The sequence below is a fragment of the Lepidochelys kempii genome, chromosome 3 (assembly GCF_965140265.1).
Source record: "Lepidochelys kempii isolate rLepKem1 chromosome 3, rLepKem1.hap2, whole genome shotgun sequence".
Lineage (NCBI taxonomy): Eukaryota > Metazoa > Chordata > Testudines > Cheloniidae > Lepidochelys > Lepidochelys kempii.
In genome coordinates, this window is record NC_133258.1 from 2,330,817 (window position 1) to 2,354,199 (window position 23,383).

At 45.0% G+C, this 23,383-nt stretch overlaps 1 protein-coding gene across 18 annotated transcripts in view; it reads right to left on the reverse strand.

Moving 5' to 3' along the window:
* Positions 1 to 495: 495 nt before the first annotated feature.
* ASXL2 (ASXL transcriptional regulator 2) overlaps positions 496 to 23,383 on the reverse strand; it is a 247,197-nt gene continuing 224,309 nt past the window's right edge. For all 18 annotated transcript variants that reach the window (XM_073335483.1, XM_073335482.1, XM_073335481.1 and 15 more), the window contains 4 exons: positions 15,393 to 15,489; positions 11,618 to 11,723; positions 8,688 to 9,417; positions 496 to 8,206 (listed from right to left, as the gene is read on the reverse strand). In XM_073335483.1, coding sequence (XP_073191584.1) covers positions 5,741 to 8,206; positions 8,688 to 9,417; positions 11,618 to 11,723; positions 15,393 to 15,489 — 3,399 coding nt within the window. In that variant the 3' untranslated portion in view covers positions 496 to 5,740. The remainder of the gene's footprint in view (positions 8,207 to 8,687; positions 9,418 to 11,617; positions 11,724 to 15,392; positions 15,490 to 23,383) is intronic.

Here is a 23,383-nt window from a genome sequence, read left to right on the forward strand (position 1 = left end):
AGAAACTGCACACACACAATACCCTGTATATCTAGTTCACAAATCTTCCTTTGTCATTTTTACACAAATATTAAAATATATATTACTTAAAATATATTACTGTAAGCTCTTAAAATTGATCTTCTTTTGTATCAAACGTATAGCATTAAAAAAAAGTAACAAAGAAAACTCATTGTCATCCTAGCAAACATTTGAGCCGTTCTCCCTGCTGGTAGCAACAGGACTTGAAGTTTTTAAGAGATTCTCTCTCACCCATGCTGGTTTCATGCACTCTGGATTAATTACAGGTTTCAGAGTAGCAGCCGTGTTAGTCTGTATTCGCAAAAAGAAAAGGAGGACTTGTGGCACCTTAGAGACTAACCAATTTATCTGAGCATAAGCTTTCGTGAGCTACAGCTCACATCATCCGATGAAGCGAGCTGTAGCTCACGAAAGCTGATGCTCAGATAAATTGGTTAGTCTCTAAGGTGCCACAAGTCCTCCTGTTCTTTCTCGATTAATTGAAGATAGTTTCCAGAGCTGTGAGGTGCCACAGGCAGTAACTTCCTAACAAAGGGCTCCTTCCCTCCTGTGATAAAAGCCATGCTAGCTGCAGCAGCTGGCAACACCCAAACGGGAGGATGCCACCCCTTGTCCTCCCACCTCCACTGTAACAGTCACGTTTTCAGAAGTGATCTTCAATTTTGAGTGCTCCATCTAACACCCTTAGGCCTGATTTTCGGAGGTGCTGAAAGCTGGAATTGTGGACACTCCACAGAATCCAGTCCCCAGGATTGAGGCATCCTAAAACTGGTCGCTACTTTTGAAAAATTACTCTAATGAAGATTACTCTAAATTAAATGTGGAAAGCCTTCCTCACTGGACTAAAGCAAACACAATCCAGTTCCAATTAGTGTCCAGCGCTGCCTCCTTTACTCACACGTATATTCTTGTATTCCACAGGACCACTCATGAGAATGAGAAAGAACTGGGCCCATAATGTTCTTAACAGCCTCTAGAACAATTTAAATGGACATAATTTAAGCAGTAATGACAAGCAGTGAGGACATCTGGCAGTTACTCATCTGTCCAATAATTAACTTTCAGGAAATGGCTTCCTTAACATTTTTACTGTTGCAAACCTAAGTACAACTCTGCTGATAGGGTCCATCATTTACATAGTATCAGTCTTTTCCTCAAGTTTAAAAAGAGACATTGTCAACCTAAAAACAAGTTTCCTTCCCTGTTACTAATGCTATCTCAGAAACTTGAAAATCATTTCTAAGATTCCATTTACTTCTCCATTCATGGAATGTGTATATAAAAGTATTTATTCTTTGCACTGAACTGTCAAATCAGACTGATCAGTTTCACTTTCTGGTTCTCATGCTGCAGGGTCTGTATTGCAATCCAAGCAGGGGAAGATTTAAATCTAAATAACCTTTTCTTGTTGTAATGTTTTATGTCACAAACATTGCTTTGACATTAGGTGTTGTAAAATAGTTTGGGTATTCTATTTTACATTGGCATTTATTATAAAGTGCTATCTGGATGCCAAAGCCAAAACTGTTACGTCTAGATTACTCCACAATGTCCCTTGACTAACAGTAGCCAATAGGAAAGGTTTGTTATTTTGCTGGAGGAAACATTTTAGGACAGATGATTAGAAAGAACTGGGGCTGAAGGGAAAAGTCTTAGCACCAAGACTGCTGACTAACAAAGGGAATATTCCTACTTTGGCTTCAGGTTTTCCTATCTGAAACAACTGTTATTCAATACCCAGCATTGTGAAATGTGCAAAGCTGTCATGGTTTTTGGCAGACCTATTCTTGTTGAAATGTTCAGTAATCCAAACCCCATCCTTTCTAATGGTTACCTAGCTGCTTAATGCCCGCTGGTGAACCTAGGGATACTGTTCTATCAAGTTCCAGATAAAGAGCTTGTTTAATGTGGTGAAATCAAAACCTTCCAGCCAAGAGGATTCATCATATTGGGAAGGGGTAACAACAGTAAAACTATTGACCCAACCAAATATAGCTAAGGCACTAAACTGAGCTGTAAACCTCTAGATCATCATCTAATAAGGTTATAGTGACCACTAAAAGGGACTGTGGAGTCCTACTGACATCTCAGTGGTCATTACAAATCCAAACTGGACACTTACTAGATCTAGTTCCCTTCTTGCTGGGATAATGACTCTGTAAAGTAATTCAGTTCCTGAAGTAGTATTTCATGCAACAGCAGCTACTTATGACTCACAAGCAGCATCTCACAGAGAGAAATAGGTGAACAGAACATGGGAAGCCAGACATACAAACTCCACCTGAGGTGACACCACAAATTTTAAGGGAATTAAGGTTGGAATCAAAATTAGGGGCTTTACTTCTATTTTAAAATATACTGCTGAAAACAAAACTTCAGGTCTTTTAAAGTGAAAGTTGCAACAGGCATAAAATCCCAACCAACACAAACTGGCCCACAGGCCACTTTGTGCTGTTCCCTCAATGTCTTCTACTCCCTTCTTATGAGGCTTGTCAACCTAGGAAAATTGCACCTGTATAAACTAGGGTGTGGATTTAAAAACCGATATACCAATATAACTCCCCCTGGATGTCACTATTATTCTGGTGTAAGGGCTTGTCTACATAACCCCCAGTTTGGAATATGGGGTGTGAATTGCAGTAGTCACTAGCATGACAAGCTGTAACTCCCCTGCACAGACCATGTGGGCGAGAACTAAAAGGTACCTAGTCTGTGTTTTAACCAGGAGTAAGTCAACAAGAACTAGGTACTCTATAGTTCATGCCTGCAGCATCCACACAGGGGAGTTACAGCATGTACAGCAAAGGGGTGCCTTTTTTGGTTTAGTATATGTCAGGTGGGAAGGAGTTATACCAGTATATATATTTATATATAAACAACATTATACCTATTCCCAATGGGGAGATCAAAAACTCGGTACACAGACTGGATATCAACTGACCTTAGACCAATTCGCAGGACAACCAGGCGTACAGTCATGAGTTTTGGAAGAAGGCTATAAAAGCTGCTGACCCTGATTGGGGAAGTGGCAAGGAAGAAGAAGATACATCATTATACCAGTATAACTGGTAAAACTTTCCTGTGTAGACAAGCCCTGAGATAGCAAGGAAACAGAAATGGATGTATGTCTCTCAGTGCTTCAGAGAACAGGAGTCTTGTTCATTTTAGTTACCAGTTAGCTGTGTGCATGATACCATAATGTCCATCTGACACGGTATTCCATAATTCAAAGGATGCTTCTTGCACCGGAGGAAAATTGGAAGTATTGCGTTACTACCCTAATGGGCGCTTGCTCTAGAATGCACTAGGTCTATAAAGCAGAAGTACACCTCTGTGACAGAATAAGTGGTTTTGCACGGCAGAAGCCAAAATGGTTCTTTTGCTTGGTTTGCTTTTTTGCATGCACACCAACATCACTAGCTATAGTATCTGGTATGTGCCAAATCTGGGGATATTGTTTGCTTACTGGTGAAATGCTGCTGACAGTGCACATTTGGCATGTCTCAAAAAACAAGGGGCTATTTTTGTTGGTGTTAATTTTTCTGCCATGGAGCAATGGATTTAAAAATATTTACCTAGGTACCATTAGGGGACATACTCCCGCAACAAATTTAGGATGAGCAAGACTGAAGATGGGAATATAATACAGTTTATGATACTTCACTGTTGATAATCTTGATTTGGAAGGTGGCACCCACAGACAGGGAGGGAGGGAGATATTTTCAGTATTGAGGGGTTAGGCACTCAACGTTTTCATCAACAAATAAATTGCCACCGTTTGATAAAATGCATTGTGTACAGTCATCTACATTGCCTACATTTAATAACAGCACCCCAGATACTCTTCTCATGTGAGGGGAAGGAGGAGGAGTAATTCAAACTGGAAAAAAAGCCCAAAGCTCTGAGAGGACTAGCTAATGGTGTATCTAATGATAACTTATCACACCTACTTTTTTAATATTGCTTCATTTTAAAAATGCCTTTGGATTAAAAGTGATTTCTATGCCCTTTCATCAAAAAGATACATGAATTTCTATCTAATCGACTTATTTGTTTCTCAAACAGAGACAACATGGACTGGATGCGATTCTTGAGACTGATGTTCTTTGCTGGGAAGAGGACTTTACCTATAGATAATCTAGTGCTTTGATATTGTGAAATTTGAGCTGGAGTATGCTTAACTCTCACACCATGGGAAGGGCTGGGTATTTAAGTACTTTACGGGTCAGCCTGTTACACATTCTTGTTGCTGAGATGATGGTGCTGTAATACCTGTTCAATTCTGATTGATTAATTTGGCAGACACTGTGAATATTAATGCTCTTGAGAGTGAAGGATTGATATCACTAGCTGCAACCTGGCATTAGGTAGGCCAGCTCTGGGTAATCTCCTCACACACAGCTTTGCCAGTAACCTCATTCATGACAGTAGCCCCCACTATTCCAGTCCTATGATCCCCACCTACTTCTGCCAGTGCTCCTCATTCTTGACTTGTGACTTCTACTGCTAGAATCCTGGGTCTCTGAGTAAAATGTGGAGATCAGGCCAAAGGATTTGATGTTTTGAAACTTGAAGAAATGTCCTCAGGGGACAATGATGCAGCCAACCCAACCCTTGGGTCCCATGCCTTACACTTAGCTAGATATATGATCTTTTCCATACATTAGCTTATTGTGGAGGTCTTCATTAGCCATGGCAAGCTTCCTGGCAAACAATATTTCAGCAGGTGTCATTTAGTGCATTTAACTTGTGTAATGTATTGTCCTGTTTGATGGTTGGAAACTGTGGGGGAGACACCTCAGTACTAAGACTGTAATGCCTCATAAAGCAAGTTTCTGACATGTAGTTCAATTCATATTAGAGATCTCTGCTTTAAATGGTCTCCTAGAGTTGCTGATAGTCACTAGTTGCTTTTTATTACTTGAGTTCTTGAAGATGATGACTACTATAGTTGCCTTTCCAATCTCCCAGAAGTAGTTGAGAACCATGGTGTTGCCTTCCCATGGACAATGTTATTGTAACTGATGAGTTGGAAAGGGGATGGTATGCAACCAAAAAACCCCAGCCACTATTGCACAACCCACTTTGGCTTCCAGAAACCTAGAGTCAGGGGGAAACTGATAGGCAACCATTTGAAAGGCTGTTATAACACTAATGCCTCCCACTTCCCAATCATCTGAATGATCAAAAGACTGAGCCAACCCTGAACTGATGCTCCAAACCTCAAAGTTCTGTGCCAGATAACATAAAGGCTTAAATCTTCTTGATCTCTCAGTTCTTTTAATTCTTCTTGTTCGTCTCTTTTGACATGGAAAGACCAAGGGGCTAAAGTTTGGCTGGAAGTTCTGTCATCAATATAGAGCAGAGCTTAGGCTAACCAGGGATAGGGACTGATAGGAGGTGTGGTTAATGAATCTGCAGTACAAGTCAAACATTGTCTCCTAAAAGATTGAAAAAATAATTTTTAAACAAAATAATGTGACATATTTACATGATTCCTTAAGTGCAAACTCTTGTCACAATTCACATAGTTGAGCTCGCTTAGACTCACTATACAACAAGGTGCTCTTTCTTCAATGAACGAAGAACGCTACTCTGTATTCCTGATTCAGTAATGTGTCTCTTGTGCAAGGCAGTAAAACCCCTCTTTCTTCCTGCGAAGAATTTCAAAAGGAGGCACAAAACCAAGCCATCCTTCTCCTCATCTCATATGTCTCAGTTACCGTACTACAAGGCAGGAGACACAGAGCTTAGAGGGGCCAATGCAGTCGTCATGGCAGAAGGCACCACAACCCTTGCACATGATCATGGCTTTCAACCTGCAGTAGCATTTAGAAGGTGAATCCTCCATGTTGTTGTCATCACCAAAGGCTTGAACTGGGATGGTCTGATTGTGGTTGCCAGGGTTCATAGCCTGGCTGGCGGGAATGGTGGTTACAGTCACAGAGAAAGACATGACGTTCCCCATGCTACTGGCCAACTGATTGCACTCGGACAGCCCAGTCATGAGAGACCCTTGGTTTACGTCTGGAGAGGTGGAGACATTTATAGTGCCACTATAACTAGGACCAATGAGCTGTGCTGCAGTGTTTCCATATAGCTTTGAAGGGTGTGAATGGGAAAGTAGTGGAGGTTGCTGCAACACAGGGTCTGCAGATGGTGCAGAAGCGCTGTAAGCCTCAGGATTGCGGTGCATCATTTTTCCCCTCATAGCATGAGCCATTTGCTCCTGGGCTGCCTGAATTAAATCTCTTGCTAATGCAGTTCCATCAAACACCTGGCCTCCTGGGAACTGGTGAACACTCTCTGGGCGGGCTGCTGCTTGCTGAGATAAGACTGCCTCCTTCTTTACATTCTTTCTAACAGGCACATTGCAATCTGAAGAAGTGTTTACGCTTTGTGATACCTGTTCTCTTTCATGCTGGCCAGAGACCTGGGAAACCAGGGGTTCCTCTTTTACAATGATATGTTCATGTTCATCACCAGTACTCTCATCATCTGCATCTTCTTCAGCACTGCTACTACCATTGCCAGCTATTTCTTCACATTCCCCACATTCTATTTTTGGATCATTAGAAGGATCATGCAGACACAAGCGGTTCTCAGGATTCATGGACAGACCTCTCCTGAAACTCTCCGAGCCGCGACCATAGGTGGAAATATTCAGCAGGTAATGGCCAGACATAGCAGGCTTGGATGTCCTCCTGCCCATGAAACCCAGCATGAATCTCTGACTGGTGGAGCTGTTGTCTAACTGGAAACCTGAGTGAACGAGGCTGAGCTGTGAAGGCTGCAGGACTGAAAACAGATTCTGCCTCTGGACCCGCTTGATAAGAGTCTGAAGGATCTGCTCTTGAGTGGCTTTGTCGAGTGCCTCTTGGCACTGGTATTGGTCAATACTAGTGCTCCTCAAGTCCTTTCCGGAGAAGAGGGGAAATGTCCTTGGAACATAGGGCAGCTGCCTGCTTGGGAAAAATATCTTTCCAAGTTGTTGCATGGCTAAATGTGATTGTCTCTCGCCACTTTCCCCTCCAGAGCCATTCCCAGCTGTGCTTGTGGCACTGGAAAATGCCGACTCTTTTGATTCATTTGGAGCTAGAGGGACAGGTTTCATTTCCACTTTGGTGAGAGGCTTAGGCATGATTAGTTCCATTGGGACGTCTTTACCTTGGAGCAGCTGGGCGACCAAAGGGTTGTTAGCAGGAATACTGGAGCTCGCCTTCAGGAGGGGCCCACTTGTGCTCAAGGGAGCTAGATGTACTTTAAGGCTAGGGGCTACTGACCAAGTGCTATAGGATGGAGTAGATGTGGTAGATGCTACCACAACACCAGCCTGAGTTTCTGAGGTTACCGCTGTCAGCGAAGACATCAGAGGGGAAAGAGGTTTGCTCTTAGGAATACTTAAGCTGGTCTCTTCTGTGGTAGTAAGTGCTGACTTAGTCACATTGTTGTCAGCACCTGCTCTGGATACATTGACATAGACTGCTTCATCCCTGACAGGCGGCGCCCCTGAGATCTGGCTTAGACCTGCTGGAGCTGAAGGTGCTCTCTCTTGTCTGTCATTACTGAGAGTATATATGTGGCTTGAGACCACAGATGGTCTGGAAACCTGACTTACAGTCACATTGGGAGGGCTCACTTTTATTCTGTTCATTTTCTCTAATGCTGGTGGGGCTGGTGATGACGAATCTTTGCCTCCGTTGCTGGTTGCAGTTCTGGATTGTACTGTGGGCGTTTGCTGTAGTTGTGCTCTAGAGACACTGAGAGGTGATGTCCACTCCGTGGCCTGGGTCTCCGCTTGGGAATGGGACCCTGGACAATGGGGAAAAGGCCTTCTCGTACTTCCCCCGCTTCCAGTTCCTGCCAGTTCCAGTGCACTGCCTTTAATTCCAGTTTCATTGGTTCCACTTGCTGCTGTACCACTCTTCTCCGCTCTTCCTCCCCCGCCTGGACCACCACCACCTCCTGGGCCAGGCCCTGGGACGGCTCCCCCATTGGAGGCGGCGGCGGCGGCGGCGGCTGCAGCAGCTGCCCTCTGGGCCTTGGCCAGCTGGGCTTTTGCTTTGATGTCTGCCAAAGTTCTGGCCCCTGTTCTTCCAGGACTGGTGACAGAGGTTGGAAAGCAAGCCCTGGGAGAGACCTGGCTAGCAAGAAATGGCATCGGGGAGATTCTGGAGACAGGAATCTGGAAAAAAGTAGGAAAGAGACACCACTGAGCGGAAGGAAATTTTCTATCCACAAATTCTAAACCTGCAGCATTCAGAAATGTATACATTAAGACAAATCCTTAGTAGTCTTCAGTTAAATTAAATGGAAAAAATGGCTGGTAAAGATTTTTTAAAAACAAACTATCTAATTTAATCCTGTGGTACCAAATTGTGAAGGGGCTTTCACAACTGTGCCACTCTATTGACCTGAAATACCCTCTGACAAGAGTGCATGTGTTAGAGAGCTTTATTTAACCTAATCAGCAGGCCAGCAGACTCCCGTGGCCACACAGCAGGTCTTGGTATTCCTGTATCAACTACTTTCATTACTATAACATGAAAGTAGTGGGATTTACATGGACAGTTGAAATCAAAATAGACACAAAACATTTTTGTAAGAGTTACCAGTGGAAGTGGCCTGTACAACCCCATGATGGACTTGGCTCCAGTTTCCTTTACCTTGAGTGGGGGAACCTTTCGCCCCTGTGCCCCCTCCCCAGCCGCAGGAAAGGACTGTGGTTGGGTCCGAAATGACTGCTGGTACTGGCAGTTGTCCATGATTCGTGGCTTTTTTTCAGGACTGATCGGTGCTTCTTCCTGACTCTCTGACTTCCTCTTGAGGCCCTCAGCACTGACATCCATTTGTTCAGTTGCAGGGGGTTCCTTTTTAGGTGTCTGCTGGGGAGTCACTTGACTCGCCATGCTTGCCACTGCTTCGCCTGCTTTGGGGCTCTTTGGTTTGTTTGGGGCCAAGGCTGAGGTGCTTGTGTTCCCCTTTACTGACAGATCCTTGGATGGAGTGTGCTGTCTTTCTTCTTCTGGTTTCTGACAAGAGGCAGCTTGTGGCTTCGCTTGCATGGATCCCTCAGTACCCTTCAGAGGCCTAGAGAGAGTTTGGTCATTAAGTTTCGGTGCATTGTTAGCTGAGGAATTTACAGATGCTGCAGGTTTGCCTATTTGGAGATGCACATCTTCTCTTCTTTCCGCTCCTCCTTTTTTCACTGCTGGTGGTGGTACCTGCACTGCCTGTGGTTTAGACTCTGACAGAGGAGTTCTGTCTTCTTTTCTGGGTGGTGCCTTGGAGACTAGCATGCATTTCATCTGTTCAGCTGGTGGATTCCTGGCCTGTGTGTCAGGCGTGCTGGTGTATGTTGTCAGTCTCTTGGATTCTTCAGGACTCATTCCAGAACTAACAAGAAAGAAGAAAAAATATGTGTTGTAAAACGTATGTCTGAAAAAAGCATTCTTTTGCCATGAAAATGGGGGCAGCGGGTTCTGTATCCATATGAGAACCTAAAGAAACACTTCACACATGTCATTTCCCCTGATTTTAAGACCACCATTTTTGATGCTCTTCATTGTAGCTATCACTCTTCCAACCCACACAGAACTTAATGGTCCTGCACCGGCGCTCTTTAAAAATCAACCAAAAGGGCCCTGTTACATGGCTCTCCTTCTACACAGATGCTAATTATCCCAGGTCACAAACTGAGAAGGATTTGACCAATGGTTAAACTGTATAGCAGTAGGAGACTCCAACAAACCCACAGGACTTCCCCCTGGCTCCCCTGGAGTTCACAAAAAGGATCTGGAAATGGATACAACCCCCCAGGAGAGTGCACCGTTTTTTTTCAGCATTTTGTGTAGTACTGAAGCACCCTCAGTCTAAAAAAGTTAATGAATAAACTTCCTCCAGGAGAGCACTTCTGTTTGCAGATGATTAAAGATCTCCACACCTAATATCTTTCTCAACCCTGTATCCTCATGAAACTGGGAGCTTCTCACTAGGCAGCCCCTAATCCCCCACCAGCCTGGGTAACAAATGAACAAGCTGGAAATCTGAACGTGAATTCCCAGAAAAACAGCTGATGCAGCATTCATCCCCAGCACACAAACTTGGTCTGTGGCATGAATAAAAAGCCAAATGTCTACTGAAGCCAGAGAGCACCATGGGATTGATTCCTACCAGCCCAATGATAACGAACGTGATTTTAAACCCTTTCTCACGTTAGTTTCATAACCATTGTCTTTTTCAAGAGGATACTCTTGGCAGACAGAGATGTCATGTGGTACAACAGTATCCATTTCTGAGAAGTGCAGAAACCAGACCTGCAGCTCCCTCCAATCCTGCCCTTGTACAAGGAATCTCCATTAGTGTGTTGTCCCTACTGCAGGGGTATCATTTACTACAGGCCAAGAGGGGCAGTTGCCCTCCCCAGATCTTGGTCTGCTCCCCTCCCCCGACTTTTCATAGGTCTATATTCTTCATGATGTCTTCACTTTTGGTTCACCTCATACTTTTCAGGATATATTATAATCACATAGAATGTGCTATATGCTGACAACCCCTCCCCGCCATAAGAATTTTTCTGAAATAATGCCCCTGCTGCAAGAACCTGGAGACACTGCAGGAAAGGACACTTGACTTTTTAGTGAAGTCCACTCTTGTCAAGTGTATTTTAAACAAGGGCTTAACCTTTCGGGCAGTTTCCCAAACGAAGACCTCATCTCTATCAGCCAGCGCCTGCTGCCCCACATCCGTCTGTGTCACTAACCCACCAGAATTTGGGTACTCTCATGATCATGAGAATAAGGTTTGGCGCAGCCCAAGCTCCATGTGGGTTAAAGCAGCACAGATGAATGGGGCAGAAGGCGAGGTGATGTCCCAGAGCTGAGCAGAGCTCCTCATCATTGAAGTTCTGTAGCGAGATGAACACTTTATTGATTATTTTTACAATATCAATCCTACCTCTGTTCTTTTAACTTTCTTACAGCATACAGCTACTGATCGAGAAACCTGAAATGTCCTGCAAACCCTCATCCCTAAGTGGGGAGGCAAGCTGCTTGTAACTAGGAATAAGTCAGACAGAAAAATCTGTGAAATCCACACCATACTTATTCTGAGAGTTCAGCTCAACAGCGTGTGAATCAAGACACATAGGGAATTCACAGGGTTCTGCATAGCTGCGGAACATGTGAAGGTCAAAAATCACAATCAAAGACAAAGTAAATGTCAAATAAATTAGTTGGCTGGAATATGCCAAGAGAACCTTAAGAGATGGACCTTCCAAAACTGTGAGGATGGGGGTGGGGAAGAGAGCTGTGAAGCCTAGACTACATCCATCACTACAGCAGGCAAGAAACACTAAAGCTAGATTGGATAGAGCACTGGAAACCATGCTTTAGGGAACAACCCAGCACAGACCAGGAATTAACTAGATGACCTAATAGGTCTTTTCTGTGATTCCATTACAGCCAGATGGAGTTGACCCTCGATCAACCTAGAAGCCCAGTGAAAAAGAGGGTCCCATGAAAGAAAATGAGCTCCGAATTCTGGGAACTGGTGCCTCAGGACATGCCATGAGAGAAAAGACAATCCAGGTTCCTACCTTTGACCATAGTAACTCTCAAAGAATCGTTCCTTCCATAGCTCCACCTTCTTCTCCTTTTCAATCTCCTGCCGTATTCTCAGTTGCATTTCTGGGGTGAACTCACCTGCAGTACACAAAGAGGGATATCAGCAAGAAGGTCAATCCATAAGAAGAATTAGGCCAATTGCAATCATGAGAGACAGCCAGACTTCAGGATCCCTGTCATTTTTTAGATAAACCAGTGCATTGGGAACTAGTTCAGCAAGGTTTCTTTTACAGGCTATATATTATTACAGATGTAACACAATGGCCTTGACTTGCAACTATTAGTTTACTCGTACTGTCTTTCAAGAGGGGATGTAAAACCAAGGCCTTGTGGTCATTTAAGAATCCTATGGCAGTATTTGCAGTTAATAGGGATTAAGCCTCAAATGTCCTAACAAATTCCAGCTTGGGTACTTGCATTCTGCCTCTTTAAATTCCCCTTTCAATTTCAGCTATAAATAGGATTATTCTTTACTTCCTGTTCTAAACTATAGGGTAGTGTTGCTGGGTGCCATTAAACCACTTTTGCAGTCCAGAGGTGGCTGCACTTCATGCCTAGTGAAATATCAATAATGTTATTTAATTTTACAACTCTGCCTGTCATAAAAGTTAAAAATAAACTATCAAAACATGTCAAGTAAACCTAAAAACCTTCCCACATCAGAATATACCCCTCCCCATTATTCCTCCTCTGCCAATCAAATCCCCCCCCACAGGGGAAAAAAGGGCAGGGGGCTGGGAAAACAGCTGGGGTTTGCAGTGTTGTATGAAGCAAGACTTCGGCAGATCATGAGAAGGGAAGGAAATTCCTAAGCCAAGAGCTCATAGACGCCAGCCCACTTCCATTTAAGCCACAGAGCTGTTAACTAAGGATCCATTGAGGATCCTAGCTGCCATGCTATTACTCTATGAAAGCCACAGTTCTCTCAAATAGCCAAGACCCAATTCACTGAAGACTGTATAAATCAAAAATACTTTAACCTTCTTCTAGAAATCAGTTGGCAGCCATTGCAGATCCCAGAGCGATGGGGTAGTGCGCTCTCTGTGTGGAGAATAAACAGTTGGCTGCCCTGCAGTAAGGGTGGTTCTCTGATACGCTGCAGTCTGCGTGGCTTCCGCTGTGGGTGCGCGTGTGCCTCGCGCGAGGTAGGAATCTTTTCAAAGCCGCATGCGCACCCTGTGCCTCCTCACGCTCCTGTACAAGGGCATTAAAGGCAGAGCAACTGCAAGCCTTCCTCAGGCCCCTTGCAACTCGAAGCCTGGGATTTCTGAGTACTCCAAAAAGCAGGGAAGAAGGGTGGGTCATGTGATCCACCCCAACTACAGCATCTCCAAGTATCACAGTTACTGTAGAGCACCGGTTCTCAAACTGGGTCGTGACCCCATTTTAATGGGGTTGCCAGGGCTGGCTTAGACTTGCTGAGGCCTGGGGCCAGAGCCGAAGCCTGAGCCCCACTTCCCGGGTCCGAAGCTAAAGCTTGAGCCCCACCACCTGGGGCCAAAGCCAAAGCCTGAAGGGCTTCAGCCCTGGGCAGTGAGGCTCAGGTTACAGGCCCCCTGCCTGGGGCTGAAGCCCTTGGGCTTCAGGTTTGGCCTCCTCAGCCAGAGCAGTGGGGCTTGGGCTTTGGCCCCCGCACCTAGGGCGGTGGGGCTTGGGCAGGCTCAGGCTTCGGTCCCTGCTCCTGGGATCGTGTAGTAATGTTTGTTGTCAGAAGGGGGCTGCAGTGCAATGACGTTTGAGAGCCCCTGCTGTAGGGTAAGTAAGGGTTCTTTTTTCTTCAAGTGTGTGTCAGCGTGGATCCCACTGTAGGTGACTGGCAAGCAGTATTCTCTCGGGATGGGCGGAATGAGAAGTATTAACTGCATCAGTCAAACAGATTGAAATACTGCTTTCCCAAACTTGGCATCTGACCTAGCAGCTAAATCCTCAGACTGGCTGTTCTCTAAACCAATCAGATGAAGCTATAGGATGGTGGTACACAAAGCATGTTTCCACCACACTGTCATCCAGACAAGGATGTATTGACATTCATAATTTTAGTACATCTCTGAAATAAAGCAATTGAGATAGAATAGTGCCTCACTTGCTTTGATAAACAACATCTCTGTATGCATTTAGAAGCAGTGGTCAGCATGCAGCCCAGGGGACAAATGACGCTCACATGTTTTGCAATGTGGCACATGGCTACCCTTTATTCTGTATAAAAGTGTGGCGCACAGAAACTGCCAGTTCCAATGACAGTGTGGCTTGGATGAAGATGGAATGTTTCACTCTGCTTACTTATAGCCTCTGCAGGTTCGCACCTGTGTATAAATGAAATTTATATGCAGGTTTTATAAGTGAACCATGTTTGGCCACCCCAGTTTAGTCCTTCTTTTCTAATGAGAACAGTGCATCTCCACTACCATCCCAGCACTGTATTTTTCCAGTATCTCTGCCTCATCTCACTCATTACCTCCAGAGACAGTCTTCTTGCCATGTGCTGCAAGTCACATTTTTTCAAAGGACAAGTCTCCAATAAAACCTCCTCTCTGCTCTTCAGTCTGGATAACCACCAGCTGGCACTTTGTCTTCACTGACCATTTTGAGTGCAGCTGTTTTCGCTTGTTAAATCACTATAGGACTGGAATTTCTCCCTGAAATCTCCGTTATGCATTCACTAAACACCTTTTATTCAACATTTAGAGAGAATCTTTGATTATATTAATTAAAGAAACAGAATAAAATATTAAGATGAATGGAAAATGGGTGAACAACATTCACTATGTAGATGTCAAGGTGCTGTTGGCGGATTCAGAAGAATGCCTGATGAAGTTGGTGGTGATTATGTATGAATATGGCAAAGTATGGTCTAGAACTGAATGTGGATAAGACATGGTGGTATGCAAGAATCCTGGGAAAACATGCAAGATTCCAATGAATGACATGACTGTACAGCAAGTGAGATTATTGCTTTAGGAAGTATTATTATGGAAGATCAGAAACTGAAGTCAGTACCAAAACAGCGAGGGTGAGACACATTCTGGAAGAATAAACATCTGATGAGAAAAGACATAAATCTGAAGATTTAAGTCCAGCTCCTAAAAACTTACATTTGGCCTGTGTTAAATTACCTCTGTGAAACACGGACATGCACACAATTGATAATAAAGAAATTACAGTTCTTTGAATTATGGTGTTCTAGAAGAATTCTAAAAATATCATGGATAGGCTGCATAACCAACAAAAAGATATGGAGATGATTGGAACTCAAACACTAGTCAGAGATCTTATGAAAAGAAAGGCTTGATTTGCAGAGCACATTTTAAGGGGTTCAGCAGGCAATGCATGTTTATGGGCACTGGAAAGGAAAGTTGATGGCAGAAGAACACAAGGCAGAAAAAAGAAGACCTTGGGGGTGGACCATGTGGTATCCTGGGGAGATCGAAAGGATTATTTACCCACAAAAAGATTAGAAAAGGATCACCTAACCCTTGAAGTCTTTAAACTACGATTTGAGGACTTCAATAGCACAGATATACGTGTGAGGTTTTTTGCAGGAGTGGTGGGTGAAATTCTGTGGCCTGCGTTGTGCAGGAGGTCAGACTAGATGATCATAATGGTCCTTTCTGACCTAAATATCTATGAATCTATAACGAACGGGCTAGCAAGGCTGCAAACCTCCAGTAATGGAGATGCCACATACGAAAAAACTCCTCAGAAGTTCACAGTTTACAGCTCCTTGCTTCCCAGTGGCGAGAGACTCACCTTCTGACAACCTCTCCTTCCAGCCCTGGGCAGCTGAAGTGAAGAACTCATTGTTGAGTGCGGAGCCACTCATCTTCATCAAACTGTCTGCCCCAACCTGAGAGAAACAATAAAGCAAGCAAACATTAGCTCACTGAATTCAGATTTAAGTGACACGTAGAGGAGCAGAGTCTGGTCCGAAGATCACTGCTTGGACAGACAATGCCTCATGGCACTCCAAAGCTGCTCTTCTGATTGATCCAGGAGTAAAATTAATGGCCCCAGAAGGCCCTCCTTCACCTAAGTCTGGGTCCTGTAGAATCCTGGTGGATTTCTCTTGCCCTTCCATCTTCACCCCAATCCTCTACCCTCCCACTGCCATGCCGCAGACACAGTAAAAACCCTGGACAAATGAGAATCACAGGACCCTACAGGAGACAGGGAGAAACACAAGCTGATGCTTTATAAGTTGCACGACTCATAACAGAAAAGAAGCATTACAACTACCTCTCAAAAGGCTTCTGCAGGTACACGCTGCCCTCCCTTCTAAATGATCACAGAGTAAACTCTGAGCTGCTGTCAAAAGCAGCAATGCTGGCAGTTTCCAGGGGAAAACCAAAAGGCACACAAAGAGGACGTCAGGGACATCAAAGCAGCATTTTAAGAGTCAGTCGCATTGTTTATTTGTACTTTCCTGTCTGTCTCCAAATATTGTTTCTTGTCTTAGACTTAGACTGTAAGCTCCTTGCAGCAAGGACCATCTTTGTGTTTTATGTTTCTAAAGCGCCTACCACAATGGCGGCCTGGCCCACTAGGGCTCCTAGGTGCTATGAAAATATATATAATAAATAATAATAAAAGTGTCAAATGCACAGAATCACGTCCCTAGATATTGCAGACAGATCTGTGCCCAATGGGGGATCAGACAGTACAGCCTAGGAAATAATAATCAACCAAATAGAACAGCTACGCTTCAGTGTGGTGTGCAGAGAAATAGTGTACTCTTGGCCAGTAGCTGTACACTTGCCACGTAGGGGAACGATAACAGGGGTAACAGGAGAAGGTCTGGCTTTCTTTCTGCTCGATGTATCATAGAATTACAAGTTTCATATATCAGAAACAAGCAAAAATCACGCAGTTCCATAAATCAGAGCAGCTCACCGGGGTCAATGGATGGTATCTTTTGTTTCTTATACAAGATGTAAACCTTGCTATTAGGCTCCTGGCACTCTAAATCTCCCAAGGCTCAAACAAAAGAGAGATTTAGAGCAAAGGGAAGAAGAATTATGTAGCAAGCTTTCAACAATGCAAGATTTGTTTCTTTAAGAGAAGCATTGTTTTCACTTAATATCAGCATTTGTGATGTAGATAATTAGTTTAAAATAATGGCAGTGACTATCAGTGGGTTTGCGTGGGACAGACTTACAGTGAGATCTACAATGAGGGGCAGTCGAGCAGCTGTGTTGTAATGATTTGGGAAAGCAGAGATCTTTCTCCTGCTCCAAGTACACGCTGCTCAACTGTAGGGAGCAGAATCCCTCACCCCAGCCATGGCATGGTCTATGTGCACTCTTGGTGTGGCTGGGTGTGGGGACATGCTTCTCTCAGCATCAGGTATCAGCAATTGCTGGAGGCCCGTTGGAGGGCTGGGTGGACCGTGGGTCATGTCTGGTAAAGCACACTTTTGGTATGTACCTTTCTGCTCTCTACAAGCCCATTAGGTAGTATTTTGATTTTCTGCACCAACACCCACACCATCCACTGGATCACAGCCAAACAAATGGAAGACAAGTGTGTGACCATGCAGGCTTTACCTATTCCCTTCTCCAGTTTTCTAGTTTAAGCAACTTTCCTTCTCCAGTTTATAGAGCCTGCAAATTCCCTGAGGAGCAAAATAGCACTGAGAGTGGTGGGTAGTTCTAAGAAAATTACCACAGTCTTATCTGAAATCTAAAATCCATCATCATGGGTCAGACAACATTTTTTCAACTACTCAGAACTCTTTCCCAATCAAATTCTGATTCAACACAGTGACTTGGCAGGCAGGGTGAACTAGATTGCACAAGCTATAGCTTTGGTAAAACAAGATCACATTGCAGGAAGAAAAGGAATGCAGGGTAGGAAGAATCTCTGACTTTCTAATGGGGTTGCCAGCAGGAAAACATGCACTGTTTGCTAGGGCAGAAATTCTCACGAGTTTAAGAAAGCCCAGGTTTTAATCCACAAAAAATCATCCCAGCAGCCTCCCTGCCTAATTTTTAGGTTAGTCTGCAGTTTACAGTGCAGGGCCCCAGTGGCTTTCTATGCAGAGAGATCTAAAGGGTATTTCCCACTGTAATCCCAGTGGTGGTGTGCTTTTGGAGCTGGAGAAACAGGAAGAAAAGACCTGCAAATAGGTTACTCTAGAAGTTAGAGGGATATTGATTGTAAGTACTGCTGGAGGAAGTTACGAAACAGCATTTAGTAGAGGCGCTTTCTGAGGTTACAGTGAAACTAGACAACCTTTCCAAGCTGTAACCAAAAGGGCTCACAGTTCCCATTTGAAGGAAGATAAAACAAGTTTACTAACAAACAAAGTTGGGGCGCTGTACCCTGGGCATTTTATTATACTAAGTTAGTAGTCAAGATAGTCTTGACTGGAGTCTCATGAGGCTTGGGATAGAACGTGGGAAGATGGATTGGTTGGTTCATATGAAAGGGTGATGTTACTTTCAGCAGAAATTTTCAGTGTGGTCATAGAGTGACCTTGTCTTTGAAGAATATTGTGTAGGGAGGATCGGCCATGAGAGCCCCATCTCACTCATTTTTCTGGCAGAAGTAATAGTGACCAGAAAGGCCACTTTCATGGATGAATGTAGGAGGGAACAGGTGGCTAGGGGTTCAAATGGTGGTCTGGTGAGGCATTTCAATAGCAGATTGAGGTCCTAGGCCGGAGTAGGTTGGCGAACCTCTGGGTAAATGTTGCAGAGACCCGCGAGGAAGCATTTAGTAATGGTGTATGTGTCGATCGAGGTCCTGTCAATCTCATGATGGAATGCTGTGATGGCTGAGAGATGGACTTTGATTGGTGAGGCCTCATCTGGAGTACTGTGTCCAGTTTTGGGCCCCACACTTCAAGAAGGATGTGGATAAATTGGAGAGAGTCCAGCAAAGGGCAACAAAAATGATTAGGGGTCTAGAACACATGAGTTATGAGGAGAGGTTGAGGGAGCTGGGATTGTTTAGTCTGCAGAAGAGAAGAATGAGGGGGGATTTGATAGCTGCTTTCAACTACCTGAAAGGGGGTTCCAAAGAGGATGGCTCTAGACTGTTCTCAATGGTAGCAGATGACAGAACGAGGAGTAATGGTCTCAAGTTGCAGTGGGGGAGGTTTAGATTGGATATTAGGAAAAACTTTTTCAGTATGAGGGTGGTGAAACACTGGAATGCGTTACCTAGGGAGGTGGTAGAATCTCCTTCCTTAGAGGTTTTTAAGGTCAGGCTTGACAAAGCCCTGGCTGGGATGATTTAACTGGGAATTGGTCCTGCTTTGAGCAGGGGGTTGGACTAGATGACCTTCTGGGGTCCCTTCCAACCCTGATACTCTATGATTCTATGATTGAGCTCTTTGCTAAACCTGAGCGTTTCAGTTCCAGTGGGTATTCCAACACTAATGGTATGGGTATTGTGGAGGCCGTCAATTTTTTTTCTTGACACCAGGAGGAAATCTCTTCCATTTTTGAAGGTAAGTATTACATGTGGTCACTTTCCTGCTGTTTAATAATACATGTTGAACTTGTTCCAAGCAGGGTAGTTCGCCATGATAGAACCATGCAGGAGCCATGCTTGAAGGTGGAGTTTCTCCGGATTCGGGTGGAGAGTGCAACCGTTGTTCTGAGATGACAGGTTCGGATAGTGAGAGAGATCATGTAAGGGTACCATGCTTGCCTGGGCCACATCAGGACCATGAGGATGACTTTGGTCTTGTCCAGTCATATCTTGTGTATCATGTGTGATATCAGGGGAATCGGTGGGAACGCGTACATGAGTTGTGCATCCCATGTGATGAGGAAGGCCTTCTCCAGTGATCGTGGTCCAAGTCCTGCTCTTGAGCAGAACATTGTGCATGTGTGGCTCATTGGGGGAAGCAAACAAGTCCATGAGGGGAGTGCCCCACCGGCAGAATATGAATAGTAAGACTCCTTTGTTCATTTCCCACTCGTGGACTCGAGAGAAGTACCTGTTTAGCATGTCCGCCGTCGCGTTCTGACAGCTGGGAAAACAGGAGGCTGAAACAAGTTATGTTGTGGTGTATTCACCAGTTCCATGGTTTCATGGCTTCAGTGCAGAGCGAGTGAGATCGAATGCCCCCTTCATGACTGATGTAAAACATGCAGGTGATGTTGTCAGTCATTATGCAAATTGATTCGTTCTTTATGTGAGGTAGGAAGTGTCTGCAAGCATTGTGGACCGCATGTAGCTCTAGTAGGTTGATGTGTAACTGAGTCTCCAAAACAGACCATTTGTTTTGGACATTTGCTGACACATGTGGGCACCCCAGCCTATCAGCAAGGCATCCGTCATGATTACTATTGATGGGGTTCCTGTTGGAATGGGATACCCATGCATACATTTTCTGGTCTTGTCCACCAGTGTACAGTCCAGGACCTTGGGTGGTACTGTAAGTCCTTTGTGAGGCTGTGCTTGCTGGATATATATGCCAAGCTCAACCAGTCCTGTAGGCAGCGCATATGTAGTCTTGCGTGTCGAACCATGAACGTTGTGGCTGCCATGTGTCCTAGCAGTTGCAGGACAGTCCGAGCCGGTATTTGGAGGCTGACTCTTACCTCTGATGTAAGGTTTGTCAGAGCTGAGAATCTGTTCAAGAGCAGGGATGCCTTGGCTTCTATGGCATGGAGATGTGCCCCGATGAAGTCCAGTTGTTGGATAGTGATTAGAGTGGATTTTCGTTTGTTTATCTGTAGCCCTAGATCCCTGAATAGTGTGATTGTTGTTTGGACTGTGCCCGGTGCTTCTTGTTGAGTTGGACTTTTGAGAAGTGTGACAGAGCTCTGTCCTTGCCTCCGTGGGTCCCACGTTTCCTGGCGGATTTTGCTAGCCTCAGAGGCTCACTGTGACCCTCCACGTAACCCTTCTTTCTCTAGAGACAAGGGTCAAAGTCTACTGAGCCATTTTCACCATAAGCCAGCAAGGGAGGTGAGGAGAAGTTATCCTTCCATGCACAGTCTCTGTTGTCTCCTAGTCTCAGTGATTAATCAGGGGGCAAAGGTGGGGGGAGGGGGAGCACGGGCCCACCCTCTACTCCGGGCTCCAGCCCAGGGACCCTAATAGTATCAGCTATGGTAGCTGACCTTTTAGAAACATGATATGTACAATTCCCTGGGCTACTTCCCCCACAGCAGCCCTCACTTCCTCAAGCTCCACTTCACCATTACCTCAGGGCCTCCTTCCTTGTGCCTGATATGGTGTGTACTACACAGTCTCTCCAACTGCACAACTTCCTCCTACAGCTCCTGACATGCGCGCCCACCTGACTGCCTGGGAGGCTTTTAACTAGTTTCAGCCAGCCCCTGATTGGCTTCAGGTGTCCCAATCAACCTAGCCTTCTCCCTGCCTTCTGGAAAGTTCTTAATTGGCCCCAGGTGTCTTAACTGACCTGGAGCAGCTTTCATTTCACTTAACCTGGTACCAGGGATTTGTTTAGCCTGGAGCTAATATATCTATCTCCCACTACTTTTGTATAGCCATCTGGCCTTGCCCCGTCACAGAAGGCAATCGTCCAGGTAAGGGAAGATCATTATTCCCTGTTTGCATAGATGTGCCACTACTACCACTAGGGTTTTGAGAAAACTCTTGGTGCGGTGGATAGGCTGAATGGTCGGACTCTGTACTGGAAATGTTTGTGTCCTACAGAGAAATGCAGGAATTTCCTGCGAGCGGGGTGTATATTAATATGAAAATAAGCATTGTGGAGGTCGAGGGCTGACAACCTTTTGCAGTATCATACCCTGTGTGACCATCTTGAACTTTTGAGCGAGAACGAACTTGTTGAGCTTCCTGAGGTCCATGATAGGTCTCCATCCCCCATTCTTTTTCTGGGTCAAGAAGTAGTGGGAGTAAAACCCCTTCCCCTTGTATTGCGAAGGCAACCGTTCCATGGCACCTAGTTGTAGACGATGATTGACTTCTTGTTGTAACTGGTGCTCATGAGAAGGGTACCTGAAGAGGGATGGGGAGGGGGATAGGGTAGGTGGTCGGGAGGTAAAGGATATGGTATATTCCAATCATATGATGTCTAACCCTCATTGGTCCATGGTTATTGACACCCAGATATGGTAGAATGGGCAAAAGCCATGACCAATCATGGGGATGGATCGGGTATAAGTGCTGCCTGGTGAGGGAGGTTGCTCAGACCCTCGACCAAAACTTCAAAATTGTTGTTTGGACGAAGCCCTTTGAGAAGTTGACGCTTGAGACTGAGGTGCTCTCCATTGCTGTGAATGTTGGTGTTTTTTTTGATTCTCATATTGCCTCTGTTGCTGTTGGTAGGAAGAGAAATCCTTGTTCCTCTGATGAGACTGGTATCGTCTTCTCTTCGCAGGTAGAGTGTAGATCCCCAAAGTGTAAAGAGTAGCTTGAGGGTGTTTCATCGAGTGGAGCACCTGGGCCGTCTTGGTCAAAAATAGCTTCTCTTGGTCAAAAGATAGGTCCTTGACCTTCGTTTGGAGTTCTTTAGGTATGCCAGAGGATTGTAACCAGGATGCCCATTGCATGACTACAGCTGTGGTTCTCACTGTTGTGTCCACGACATCCAAAGACCCTTGGAAGGCGGTTTAACTATGAGTTGACCTTAATTTATAATGGCCTGAAATTGTGATGGTTTCTCCTCGAGGAGCTCTGCTGTGAACGAGCTAAGTTTTCCATAATTATCATAATCTTATTTAGCCAGCAAGGCCGAATAGTTGGGTGATTCGGAACTGTAATGTCGCCAAGGAGTAAATTTTTCATCTGAAGAGGTCAAGCCTGTTGTGGAGTGAATCTAAACTGTTGTTGTTTGCTGTGTTGATTAGCGGTGTCGACCACCAAGGAGTTGGGAGGCAGGTGTGAGAAGAGGAAGTGCACCCCTTTGGCAGGGACGTAATACTTCCTATCCACCCTTCTGCATGTCGTTGGAATTGAGGCTGGTGACGGCTAGACTCTTTCTGCTGGCTCCAAAATCCCATCATTGATGGACAGAGCAATTTTGGAAGTAGATGAAGGTTGTAAAATTTGTGCCAGCTTGTGCTGGTTTGTCTGCACTTCCTCCAGTGGGATGTCTTGGCTGCAGGCAACCCTCTTAAACAGTTCCTGGAACTGTTTGAAGTCATCCACTGAGGTAGGCGGTGGTGGCATGATTGCCTTAACCGGGAAGCAGGAAGAATTGTGAGCAGATGTCGCTTCCTGATCAGTGCCTGTTACTGTGTCATCCCCAACATCCTGAGCCTTTGTTGGCTGTGGGGCGGGAGACGTGGGATTAGACCTCAGCTCGTCTCTATGAGCTGTGGGTGGCCTGGAGTGGGGGCCCCGGTAAATTGCCATGGGGTCCCAATGTGCCCATTGGATTGGGAAGGCCATTGGTGGATACATCCACAGTGGTCTGTACCACGGTTGAGCTGCCTGGTTGTAAGGGTATTTGGGTCCCATCTGGCTCCAGGATGGTTCTTCTTTCGGTGATGAGTGGTGCGGCGAGAAAGTGCATAGTTCCTGCACATCATGATCATCATCTTCACTGGATGAATGTACTGTGTCATGAGAAGTATGGGGATCTCCTCTACAACTTACAGCTCTAGCTGTAACCATATCATGGGTTCTCTCAATCTAGGGCTGTCAGGGTATTGAAACCGCCCTGCCCTTCTCATATGGCTAGAAGGAAGGAAGGATCCTGGAATGGGAATGGGGGCCTCAGTATGAAAAATGTTGAGAACTCATGCTCTACAGCACTGAAATCCCGCCTTTCCTCTCCATTCTGCCAC